The following is a 13,886-nucleotide window of genomic DNA, read 5'->3' as shown; positions in this document are numbered from 1 at the left end:
AAGTCACGATACTAACACTGCTAACAACGCAAGTCCTGCAGCACAAAGTCTAAACATAGTTCCCATGAAGTTGGTTACCCATATCGTAATTAGTTTATTAACGGCTCCAGTAATGCAAGTATCGAAATACACTCCTGGAAATTGAAATAAGAACACCGTGAATTCATTGTCCCAGGAAGGGGAAACTTTATTGACACATTCCTGGGGTCAGATACATCACATGATCACACTGACAGAACCACAGGCACATAGACACAGGCAACAGAGCATGCACAATGCCGACAGTAGTACAGTGTATATCCACCGTTCGCAGCAATGCAGGCTGCTATTCTCCCATGGAGACGATCGTAGAGATGCTGGGTGTAGTCCTGTGGAACGGCTTGCCATGCCATTTCCACCTGGCAATTCAGTTGGACCAGCGTTCTTGCTGGACGTGCAGACCGCGTGAGACGACGCTTCATCCAGTCCCAAACATGCTCAATGGGGGACAGATCCGGAGATCTTGCTGGCTAGGGTAGTTGACTTACACCTTCTAGAGCACGTTGGGTGGCACGGGATACATGCGGACGTGCATTGTCCTGTTGGAACAGCAAGTTCCCTTGCCGGTCTAGGAATGGTAGAACGATGGGTTCGATGACGGTTTGGATGTACCATGCACTATTCAGTGTCCCCTCGACGATCACCAGAGGTGTACGGTCAGTGTAGGAGATCGCTCCCCACACCATGATGCCGGGTGTTGGCCCTGTGTGCCTCGGTCGTATGCAGTCCTGATTGTGGCGCTCACCTGTACGACGCCAAACACGCATACGACCATCATCGGCACCAAGGCAGAAGCGACTTTCGTCGCTGAAGACGACACGTCTCCATTCGTCCTCCATTCACGCCTGTCGCGGCACCACTGGAGGCGGGCTGCACGATGTTGGGGCGTGAGCGGAAGACGGCCTAACGGTGTGCGGGACCGTAGCCCAGCTTCATGGAGACGGTTGCGAATGGTCCTCGCCGATACCCCAGGAGCAAGTGTCCCTAATTTGCTGGGAAGTGGCGATGCGGTCCCCTACGGCACTGCGTAGGATCCAACGGTCTTGGCGTGCATCCGTGCGTCGCTGCGGTCCGGTCCCAGGTCGACGGGCACGTGCACCTTCCGCCGACCACTGGCGACAACATGGATGTACTGTGGAGACCTCACGCCCCACGTGTTGAGCAATTCGGTGGTACGTCCACCTGGCCTCCCGCATGCCCACTATACGCCCTCGCTCAAAGTGCGTCAACTGCACATACGGTTCACGTCCACGCTGTCGCGGCATGCTACCAGTGTTAAAGACTGCGATGGAGCTCCGTATGCCTCGGCAAACTGGCTGACACTGACGGCGGCGGTACACAAATGCTGCGCAGCTAGCGCCATTCGACGGCCAACACCGCGGTTCCTGGTGTGTCCGCTGTGCCGTGCGTGTGATCATTGCTTGTACAGCCCTCTCGCAGTGTCCGGAGCAAGTATGGTGGGTCTGACACACCGGTGTCAATGTGTTCTTTTTTCCATTTCCAGGAGTGTATCTGTTTCTCTATAAGTGGAGTGCTTCGGGGCCTGGAAATAGCATAACTAAGATGTCGAAACTTGTTGTCTAAATAGAATAACTTCACAAAACACGGCTCTTTGGTTAGTTTCGTTGGTAAATTAATTCTTACGTGTTATGCCCCGGTGAGTTAGTAGCCACTGCGACGGACCAGTAGTGATTGCCTATCGGGAACTGCATCTGTTTCGAGATTTGAAACACACTGATAGGCGAAACGGATTCAAGAGCTGCAATAGCATTCTTGCAGAGACATCCTAAACCACTGCTTCGTCGGCAGCAGGTGATGTCCCCGAGACAAAGTCTTTTATAACTGGCAATGTTAATAAGCAAAACTTCTGGTATTGGTCTCAGGAAAATCTATGAAGCTCAAGTAGCTGAAGTTTAAATGTAACCACCCTGTATTGTCTTATTTAATTTAGACATACAGGGCAATTAAATGTGAATACAGCGGTTACATATGACTATATAAATTGAAGAGTTAAGGGAACTTGTGTACCTGCTATATATCATGTAGCGCCCCAGCGATCACGTAGAAGTGTCGCAACATGACGTGGCATCGACTCGACTAATGTCTGAAGTAGTGCTGGAGAAAATTGACACCATCAATCCTGCAGTTCTGTCCATAAATCCGTAAGAGTACATGGGGTTGGAGATCTCTCCTGAGCAGCACGTTGCAAGGCATCCTAGATATATTCAATAATGTTAATGTCTGGGAAGTTTCGTGGCCAACGTAAGTGTTTAAACTCAGAAGATTGTCCCTGGAGCTACTCTGTAGCAATTCTAGGCGTGTGGGGTGTCGCATTGTCCTGCTGGAATTGCTCAAGTCTGTCGGAACATACAGTGGACATAATTGGATGCAAGTAATGAGACAGAATGCGTATATACATGTCCCCTGTCAGAGTCGTACCTAGACGTTTCAGAGGCCCTTACCACACCAACGTCACATGTCCCAATCATTACGAGGCTTCCACCAACTTGAACAGTCCCCTACTGATATGCAGGGTCCATGGATTCATGAGGGTGTCTCCATACCCTTCCACGTCCATCCGTTACTAGGTAAGCGATCTGACTTCTCCCTCTAATTCGCTGACTCCCTCCTCTACAGCGAGGAATGCAGGCGCAGCATACAACTTGCATTCATTCAGGCTTGGTCACTGCAACTGGTTGATTCAATACTTGCCACTCTGTAATATAGATCTACACATTGAAGCGCCAAAGAAATTGGTGTAGTCATGCGTATTCAAATACAGAGATATGCAAGCAGGCAGAATACGGCGCTGCGGTCAGCATCAACTACATAAGACAAGTGTCTGCTGCAGTTGTTAGTTCAGTTACTGCTGCTGCAACGGCAGTTATCAAGGTTTGAGTGAGTTTGAACGCGGTGTTATAGTCGGTGCACGAGCGACGGGATACAGCATCTCCGAGGTAGCGATGCAGTGGGGATTTTCCCGTACTACCATTTCACGTGTGTACCGTGAATATCAGGAATCCGGTAAAACATCAAATCTCCGACATCAATGCGGCCGGAAAAAGATCTTGCAAGGACGGGATCAACGGCGACTGAAAAGAATCGTTCAGCGTGCCAGAAGGGCAACCCTTCCATAAATTGCTGCAGATTTCAGTGCTGGGCGATCAACAAGTGTCAGCGTGCGAACCATTCGTCGAAACATTATCTACACGGGCTTTGGAGCCGAAGGACCACTCGAGTACCCTTAATGACTGCACAAGGTTTACGCCTCGCCTGTGCCCGCCAACACCGACACTTGGCTGTCGATGACTGGAAACCCGTTGCCTGGTTGGACGAGTCTCGTTTCAAATTGTATCGAGCGAATGGACGTGTACGGGTATGGAGACAATCTCATGAGGCCATGGACCCTCCATACGACTGGTTGAGAGTCTGTAGTGGCGTGGGGCGTGTGCAGTTGGAGAGGGACCTCTGATACGTCTAGATACAACTCTGACAGATGAAACATACATAAGCATCCTATCTGATCACCTGCAACCATTCATGTCCATTGTGCATTCCTACGCACTGGGGCAAATCCATGCAGAACAATGCGACACCCCACAGGTCCAAAATTGCTACAGAGTGGTTCCAGAACACTTCCGCTGGCCACCAAACTCTCCAGGCATGCACATTACTGAGCGTGTCTGGGATGTCTTGCAACGTGGAGTTGACATCTCCCTCCTTCCCGCCCTCCCCCCAGACCCTCCCCCGTCGTAGACTTACGTATTTATGGTCAGCTCTGGAGAGTTGATGGTAGTGCTGTGGCACCTCTGCGTGCTGTTGGGAGGCCCTGCGCGATATTAGGCAGGTGTACCAGATTCTTTGGCTCTTCATTGTATATCAGTAGTTGTGCCGATAAATTTTGAAACAATAAACAGTTTACTTACTTTTTGTACCTCTCGTTATTATTTGAAGCCCCATTATAAGTGACATATCTGTTCAAAGAATCGATGCTTTGGCCTCTTTGCTGGGATCCTCTTAAGCACCTTGTGTGTACTCAGTCTACAGTGGACGCCACAGGATCCTGAAGAATATTTACCACCAGAAGGAGGTTCTTACTCATTCGTCTGAAGATGAGCACAGTAGTGGTCGAAACCGGTCACTGTAATAAATAAATTGTGAACAAGACTGTTTCGCCGGCCGGAGTGGCAGTGCGCTTCAAGGCGCTACAGTCTGGAACCGAGCGACCGCTACGGTCGCAGGTTAGAATCCTGCCTCGGGCATGGATGTATGTGATGTCCTTAGGTTAGTTAGGTTTAAGAAGCTAAGTTCTAGGGGGCTCATGACCTTAGAAGTCAAGTCCCATAGTGCCCAGAGCCATTTTAACCATTAGAGCTGTTTCTGGTAGTAAATATTTGTAACACATTGATCACTGTTCACTCCCACGATGTACTGAAAAGTAGTTCCTGAAGAATACCTCTGCAGAGGGATAGAATCGTCGATTATTTGAAGAAATGTGATGCGGCCTAAGGAGCCAGGAGATTTTGAACACACTTCATCATTACTAAGCACTTCAGTATCCCACTTCTTGCTACACTGTTTCTTCCGGACGATTCTCTTATACATCAATCTGCTCTCCATCATTACTAAATTGTGATTTGAGTCTCTATCTGCTCCTCGGTATGCTTTAGAATCCAGAAGCTGATTTCTGCCGTATTCCACCTGGAACCTTCCCGTGTCTGCAGGCCTTTTCCAAGTATACCTTGTTCGTTTAGAACAGTTTATTCGCTATTACTAGGCGAAATTCATTGCAGAACTCCATTAGTCGGCGGCCGCGGTGGCCGAGCGGCTCTAGGCGTTTCATTCCGGAACCGCGCGACCGCTACGGTCGCAGGTTAGAATCCTGCCTCGGGCATGGATATGTGTGATGTCCCTAGGTTAGTTAGGTTTAAGTAGTTCTAAGTTCTAGGGGACGGATGACCTCTGATGTTAAGTCCCATAGTGCTCAGAGCCATTTGAATCATTTCCCTCTCACATTCCTACTGTCGAACCCACATACTCTCGAAACTGTGTGACTTATACCTTCTCCAGCTACTCCGTTCCATTCGCCCACGATTATTAGATTTTTATCTCTCTTTGCATACGGAATTACACGTTGACTAACCCCACACACTTTATCTTTTCATCTTCTGCTTGTGAGTTCGGTATGATAGCGGAACTATTGCTGTTGGCTTTGGTTTGCTGAGCTCCTGGTCGTGTCTCTAATGGCGTCGTTACGGCGGAACATTAAACTCACGAAAAGTGTCGCTTTTTATCGGTACTCATCCCCTGCTTGCGACCAAATAGCCCTGAGGTAATTAGTTTGGGTTTCGAAATTTTATCACACTGTTTACAATGTAACACCGACGAAAAATATTCAGACAATGTATTGGCATCGATACGATGACGTGCTCCTAAACTTGTGATGTTATCGACTCCAAATTACCGCAGCATTATATTGCAGCTACAGAGAGCGGGGCGTGTACGGCAATGCGGATTTTAGTCAACGACTTAAGACGCTAGATGGCACATCTCCTTAATGAATGCAGTAAACTAGAAAAGCAACAGGGGCGCATTAGAGCATTGCTATGCGGCAAATAATTTTGCTTTGCTCGCCCGGCGAACGTGCGCCGGCGACTTAAAAAGACGGCCGCATTCGGTTTATAAGCAGTTAAATTTCCGGTAAACGAAAATTTTAATGGGTCGTAAAGGCGGACGACGGGGCATAAAAAGCGGAACATTTTGCCGTGTGCCAAGGGGTGGGGATGCAGAGTTGGTGGTCTGGGGTGGGGGATGGGGTAGGGAGATGTAAGCGAGGGGTTGCAACCCTTTATCCCCTTTTATCCGGCTTGTGGAAAGCGAGACGTAGCGTGGCAGGAGGGGAGTTGGGGGGAGAGAGAGAAACTCTAGACAGGCCTGCCAACTGTCGCAGCAGATGAAAACCGCGGCAGACGTCTGGTGGAGAGGCGAACTCTAGAGACCCCATGTGCTGCCTGAAAACCGCCGTATCTGTCACTAGCCGCCTGTAAAATATATACTGACTGAAAAAAAAAAAAAACAGAAAGTAATGGCAGACGCTCACATGTTTTGTGAAATAATTTGTCGACAAGCGAGAGATAAAATAAACAGAGAAACGTTTGATGTGCTTTTGAATGATGCTCGCAACCATGTACAGAAAAATGAGGTGTCGACTGAGAATTTGAAGTTAAATGTTTAACTTGGAATTTAAGGAACTCTAGAATAAATTTGTTCGGCAGATTATGTAGACCGAGTTTTCTGCTATCATGTGGCCTTTACTACTGCTGCGTGAAGTCGAACGCCGAAGTATTTTTCCAGACGAGATACTGTCACCATGGAAAGTCAATCAGCACCTCATTTGCAGTGTATCATTTAGAGATACAGCAAAGAAATACAGTAGAAGAAGAGTGGGTAGCTCTGAGAGATTAAACAGTGAAGGGCGCAGAGGATCAAGTGGGTAAAGAGATGAGGGCTAATAGAAATCATTGGGTAACAGAAGAGATATTGAATTTAACTGATGAACGGAAAAAATATAAAAAAGCACTAATGAGGCAGGCGAAAAGGAATACAAAAGTCTCAAAAATGAGATCGACAGGAAGCGAAAATGACCAAGCAAGGATGGCTAGAGGATAAATATAAGGAGGCAGAGGAATATACCAATAGAGCTAAGATAGACACTACCTACAGGAAAATTTAAGAGAGCGTTGGAGAAAAGAGAATCACCAGCACGAATATCAAGAGCTCAGGTGGAAAACCAGTCCTAAGCAAAGAAGGGAAAGCAGAAAGATGTAAGAACTATGTAGAGGTTCAAGACAAGAGCGATATACTTGAGGGAAATATTATAAAAATGGGAGAGGACGTATATGAACATGAAATGGGAGATATGTTACTGCGTGAAGAATTTGACAGAGTACCGAAACACCTAAGTCGAACCAAGGCTCCGGAAGTACGCACTATTGATAACCTTCGGAGAGCCAGCCATGACAAAACTCTACCATCTGGCGAGCGAAATGTCTGAGACAGGAGAAATACCTTCAGACTTCAAGAAGAATATAATAATTCCTATTCCAAAGCAAGTAGGTATTGACAGATGTGAAAATTACGGAACTATCACTTTAATAAGTCACGGCTGCAAAATAATAATACGAATTCTTTACAGACGAATGGAAAAACTGGCAGAAGCCGACCTCGCGGACGGTCACATTGGATTCAGTGGAAATGTTGGAACTCGTGAGGCAATACTGACCCTACGACTTATCTTAGAAGATAGGTTAAGGAAAGGCAAATCTAAGTTTCTAGTATTTGTAGACCTAGAAAAAGCTTTTGACAATGTTGACTGGAATACTCGCCGGCCGGTGTGGCCAAGCGGTTCTAGGCGCTTCAGTCTGGAACAGTGCGACCGCTACGGTCGCAGGTTCGAATCCTGCCTCGAGCATGGATGTGTGTGATGTCCTTAGTTTGTTATAAGTAGTTCTAAGTTCTAGGGGACTGATGAAATTAGTTGTTGAGTCCCATAGAGCTCAGAGCCATTTGAACCATTTTTGACAGGAATACTCTTTCAAATTCTGAAGCTGGCAGAAGTAAAATTGCAGTCCGTGTTATGTCATCTTGATGGTCTGTTAAGTGCCTTAGCACTCACCAACAGTCATATGGGGTATATCTAATTCATTACTCAGGTTAATTAATAGTAACTTTCATTCCAGTCCTCCCATTTCTTGAGTGACTACAAGGTCTTGTATTTTCTACCCCTGTTCTGGAAGTGTGAATGCCCGTAATCTGCAAAGATTTATTGGCGGGTCTCTTCCTATATGCCGTTTCAGTTGCCCCGCCCCTGATGGCTGTTGTGATTTCTATCGTGACCTGTTTGTTCTTCAGCCAATCGCTTCAATTAATGAGTTTAGCACCTTGCTGAGGTCAATCTTATCCTTTCTTTACCTGCCTCTGCCTTAGGGAGGGGTTTAATTTTTCAAGCTAGCTTTAGGCCAGCGCTGGTCCATTAGGATTCCTTTGATCTTATGATAGTTTTATATAGCTCTACAGGGTTACTTGCTGTGGTCGAGTTTATTAACTTGGTTTTACACGGCCAGTGTGATTCCAAAGTGATGGTTTTAAGAATAGTTTGCAAACCCTTTTATATGCTGAATTGTTCAGGGTGAAACAGAATTGTGTTAGAAGCCTGTATACTTTAAAATCATTCTTATGGTATCTTTAAAGTTATTGTGATATTACCATGATTTAACGTATATGCCCCTTTTAATGGGGCTAGATTTATCCTGTCTTATTTAGTGTTTGAGTAAGCCCACTGAAATATCACTCTCAAATTAAATTAACTGATGCGGCTTCCTGTTACACGTGAATTTGCTTAGTTTTCCTTGTTCTACGATGTATCTCGTCGAAGTGTTCCAGTGCTACAATGTATACCAGTCAAATCGGAACCAACTTGTTCTCCAGTTGAACTGTTTATTCCCTAATTTTCGTGGAATTTAAAATTTCTAAATTTGCAAGCCTTAATCTATTTTGTGTAGATTGTTGTCAGTACAGCAGTGATCTACCTAAACAATTACAACACGTAATTATTGGTGTTTTCTACATCTACATCTACATACATACTCCGCAATCCACCATACGGTGCGTGGCGGAGGGTACCTCGTACCACAACTGGCATCTTCTCTCCCTGTTCCACTCCCAAACAGAACGAGGGAAAAATGACTGCCTGTATGCCTCTGTACGAGCCCTAATCTCTCTTATCTTATTTTTGTGGTCTTTCCGCGAAATGTAAGTTGGCGGCAGTAAAATTGTACTGCACTCAGCCTCAAATGCTGGTTCCCTAAATTTCCTCAGTAGCGATTCACGAAAAGAACGCCTCCTTTCCTCTAGAGACTCCCACCAGAGCTCCTGAAGCATTTCCGTAACACTCGTGTTATGATCAAACCTACCAGTAACAAATATAGCAGCCCGCCTCTGAATTGCTTCTATGTCCTCCCTCAATACGACTTGATAGGGATCCCAAACGCTCGAGCAGTTCTCAACAATAGGTCGTATTAGTGTTTTATAAGCGGTCTTCTTTACAGATGAACCACATCTTCCCAAAATTCTACCAATGAACCAAAGACGACTATCCGCCTTCCCGACAACTGCCAATACATGCTTGTCCCACTTCATATCGCTCTGCAATGTTACGCCCAAATATTTAATCGACGTGACTGTGTCAAGCGCTACACTGCTAATGGAGTATTCAAACATTACGCGATTCTTTTTCCTATTCATCTGCATTAATTTACATTTATCTATATTTAGAGTTAGCTGCCATTCTTTACTCCAATCACAAATCCTGTCCAAGTCATCTTGTATCCCTCTACAGTCACTGAACGACGACACCTTCCCCTACACCACAGCATCATCAGCAAACAGCCGCACATTGCTATCCACCCTATCCAAAAGATCATTTATGTAGATAGAAAACAACAGCGGACCTACTATACTTCCCTGGGACACTCCAGATGATACCCTTACCTCCGATGAACACTCACCATCGAGGACAACGTACTGGGTTCTGTTACTTAAGAAGTCAGTTTTAACTGGTTGTGTTGCAATAAATGCAAACTTAAAGTGAAGCTTGTGGGCGATTCATATTCCCCAGTTCCTCATCCTCAGTAACGCTAGAATCAAATATTTTATTTAAGATTTTTAGGTGAGTTACTGGGAGAAAAGAAAAGGAGGTGCTACATAGGGTATTTCAGTTTTCACGTCAAACTTTAGGTTTCCTTTCCCAGGTTGGATAGGTGGAGTAGTCTACTCTAGGGACACGCAAGACGCCAATAGAAAGACTTGCGCTAGGCCTTTGAACCACACCACATTATTATTGCTATGTGTACACATAATTCAGTAAAGGTGGGACCGTCATGGCGCTTATCTTTTTGGTACCTGTTCCGTATTTTTGATTAACATATCGAAATAGCAAAATTAGGAATAAATGAGCTTAGATCAGTGCTTGTATACGCAGCTCTACTGTTTAAGGATTACCAAGTAATGGCATACCGTGATGGAGCTCTCGTCCATGTACCGCAGGTCTGCGCCGTCCAGCCCCACCAGGATGTCGTAGGTGGCGGAGCAGAGCGACTGGGCCGCCGCCACCAGCAGGCTGCGGGGGCGGGCCCGTGGGGGCGGCGGGGGCGGCAGCGCGGGCGGCAGCGGCGGCGACCCGCAGGAGCTGCCCGACGCCGAGCCGCCTCCGGTGGCGGGGAACAGCGACAGCCCCGCCGGCGCCGTCAGGGCGGCGGGCGTCGGCGGCGGGGGCGGCGTCGGCTCCACCTGGAAGGAATAGTCCCGCCTCCTCATAGCACTCGTTCGTAACTCGCTGGCGACGGTAATATTACCTCGAGCCCATCTCACTCTGAATGAGTTTGCCAGTGGGGAGCTTGGCTGTTGGCTAACAGGGAGAGGGCCTACACGCTGGCAGTATGGCGTTCCCAATTAAAGAAAAGTAGAAATATTCACGATGCTGCATGAACACAGGTAGTTCTATAGGTTTTTAACAAAAGTATCGAAATGTTCTTGACCGCTTTACATCAAAAGTTTTCACTGTAATCTCATAAACGTACAGTATGTGATCAAAAGTATCCGGGCACCTGGCTGAAAATGACTTACAAGTTCGTGGCGCCCTCCATCGGTAATGCAGGAATTCAGTATGATCTTGACCCACCGTTAGATTTTATGACAACTTCCACTCTCGCAGCCATACGTTCAACAGGTGCTGGTAGGTTTCTTGGGAAATGGCAGCCCAGGGGTGCACTGAGGAGAGATATCGATGTCGGTCTGTGAGCCCGGGCACGATATTGGAATTCCAAAACATCCTAAAGATTCAGGTCAGGACTCTGTGCAGGCCAGTCCATTACAGGGATGATACTGCCGTGTAACCATTCCGCCACAGGCCGTGCATTATGAACAGGTGCTCTATCGTCATGAAAGATGCAATCGCCATCTCCGAAATGCTCTTCAACAGTGGGAAGGAAGAAGGTGCTTAAAGCATCAATGTAGGCCTGTGCTGTGATAGTGACACGCAAAACAACAAGGTGTGCAAGCCCCCTTCCTGAAAAACGCGACCACACCATAATATCACCGCCTCCTAAATTTACTGTTGGCACTACACTAGCTGGCAGATGACGTTCACCGGGCATTCGCCATACCTACAACCTGCCATCGGATCGCCACATTCTGTACCGTGATTCGCCACTTCACACAACGTTATTCAAGTGTTCAATCGTTCAATGTTTACGCTCCTTACACCAAGCGATGCGTCGTTTGGCATTTAGTGGAGTGATGTATGGCTTATGAGCAGCCGCTCGACCATGAAATCCAAATGTTCACACCCCCCGCCTAACTGTCGTAGTACTCGCAGTGGGTCCTGACGCAGTTTCGAATTCCTGTGTGATGGTCTGGATAAATGTCTGCATATTACACATTACGACCCTTCTTCAACTGTCGGCAGTCTCTGTCAGTCAACAGACGAGGTAGGCCTGTACGCTTTCGTGCTTTACGTGTCCCTTCATGTTTCCACTTCACTATCACATCGTAAACAGTGGACCTAGGAACATTTAGGAGTGTGGAAATCTCGCGTACAGACGTATGACACACGTGACACCCAATCACCTGAGCACATTCGCAGTCCGTGAGTTCCGCGGAGCACCCCATTCTGCTCTTAAACAATATCTAATGATTACTGAGGTCGCTGATATAGAGTACCTGGCAGTAGGTGGCAGCGCAATGCACCTTATATGAAAAACGTATGTTTTTGGGGGTGTCAAGGGTACTGTTGATCACACAGTGCATATATATACCTAAATCGGGAAATGTTGTTGGCAAAGTGCCTCGAAAAGTTTTTGACCGATTTATTTCAAATTTTGACATGATTCTCTTTTAAGCATTGGGACAGTCATGGGCTATACATTTTATTACAATATATATTATGTAGCCCGCAACGCATGGTCTCGCTGTAGCGTTCTCGCTTCCCGAGCACGGGGTCCCGGGTGCGATTCCCGGCGGGGTCAGAGATTTTCACCTGCCCGGGGTGACTGAGTGTTGTTGTGTCGTTTACATCATCATCATTCATCCCCATTACGGTCGGAGGAAGGCAACGGCAAACCACCTCCATTAGGACCTTGCCTAGTACGGCGGTGCGGGTCTCCCGCGTCATTCCCCTGCGCTCTGTCAAGAAGCATGGGAGTCCATGTGATGTTATTTAAATGTATTTGACGATGCATCGTCAAATACATATAAATAACATCGACGATGTTGGTGCTGATTCCGCTTTTAACAGGTACATGTGATGTTATTTATATGTATTTGACGATGCTGGTGCTAATTCCGCATTTAACATTTGACGATGCGACTATGGCTGCAATACATTAGGACTTTGTTTTTATAAAAAAGATCTGATGATGGTCATTAAAGACCGAAACCTGTAAACTGTTAACAAAAAGTTTGTGAGCATAGACGTAAATTAAAGGAATCTTATTAAATCTGTACTATTTTTCGTTACAAATATAGGGCCCCACCTCTATGTGGTCCGTACTGTTTCATGACGGCCATCATTGTCTATGATTCTATCTGTCCAACACCGTCTCTGTTCCTCAGCAATTGTGAAGTAGTGTACAGTGCCTAGTTAGATGTAAAACGGGGTCTGCTGGTGTGTGTGTGTGTGGGGGGGGGGGGGGGAGGGGGTGGTTGTGTGTGTGTGTGTGTGTGTGTCTTGGGGTCTTGGGATGGGGGAGGGAGGTGAATTCCTAAGGGACCAAAGTGCTGAGATCATCACTCCCCAGACTTACACACTTACTAAACTAACTTACGCTAAGGATAACACACACACCCATGCCCGACGGAGGGACCGAGCGAGGTGGCGCAGTGGTTAGCACACTGGACTCGACGGTTCAATCCCGTCTCCAGCCATTCTGATTTAGGTTTTCCGTGATTTCCCTTGAAAGGGCACGGCCGATTTCCTTCCCAATCCGTCCCTAACCCGAGCTTGAGCTCCGTCTCTAATGACCTCGTTGTCGACAGGACGTTAAACACTAACCACCACCACCACCACCACCACCGAGGGAGGGCTCGAACCTCCGGCGGGAGGGGCCGCGCAATTGGTGACACGGCACCTCTAACCCCGCGGCCACTTCGCGCGGCGTCTGGTGGTGGTAATGTTGCCAAGACGGATAACGAAGTCTCATAGAAAATGGGAGTGACGCAGCACGCAGAGCGCACAGTGGATGTGTGGAGCGGATACCTCTGTCTGGAAGGCAGCAGGCGGCGGGATGGGACTGGCGCCAGTGAGCTGCTGCTGCTGGGGAGACGGAGAGAGCGGCTGCGGCACTGGCGCGACGGCGGGCTGCGCCAGCAGCAGCGGCGTCAGCGTCCTCACGGACAGCTCGGCCACGGCGGACGGGTTGTCCGTGTCGAGCAGGCTGCAGCCGCCGCCGGAGGACGCCTCGGGTATCTGGGCCAGCTGCTGCTGCTGGGGCTGCTGCTGCTGCTGGGGCTGCTGGGGGTGTCCGGACAGGTGGGCCGGCATGGGCGGCGCCGTGCGGCCGCCCACCGGGTACAGCGCGACGCACGCCTGCCCGTTGAAGGCGGGCAGCGCCGCCACGCTGGCGCCAGTCTGCACCACCAGGTTGGCCAGCGAGCACCGCTTCGGCTGGTGGTTCTGCGCCCCGCGCCACGGCGTCGGCGGCGGGCCTGAGCACAGCACGCGAACCGGGACATTAACCTTGCGACTATAGCCTCTATAAAGCCTTTAAACCGGCGAGGAAGGCGGTACAGAA

General features: G+C 48.0%; 1 protein-coding gene across 1 annotated transcript in view; it reads right to left on the bottom strand.

The window, feature by feature from the left end:
* The window catches only part of LOC126293230 (uncharacterized), a 167,858-nt gene that overhangs the window by 42,352 nt on the left and 111,620 nt on the right, over nucleotides 1–13,886 (bottom strand). Inside the window, 2 exon segments of the mRNA XM_049986351.1 lie at nucleotides 10,114–10,239; nucleotides 13,352–13,800. Coding sequence (XP_049842308.1) covers nucleotides 10,114–10,239; nucleotides 13,352–13,800 — 575 coding nt within the window.

This window comes from Schistocerca gregaria, chromosome 10 (genome assembly GCF_023897955.1).
Source record: "Schistocerca gregaria isolate iqSchGreg1 chromosome 10, iqSchGreg1.2, whole genome shotgun sequence".
NCBI lineage: Eukaryota > Metazoa > Arthropoda > Insecta > Orthoptera > Acrididae > Schistocerca > Schistocerca gregaria.
The sequence above is the reverse complement of the archived record's forward strand: the minus strand, read 5'-3'. Positions and strand labels throughout refer to the sequence as shown.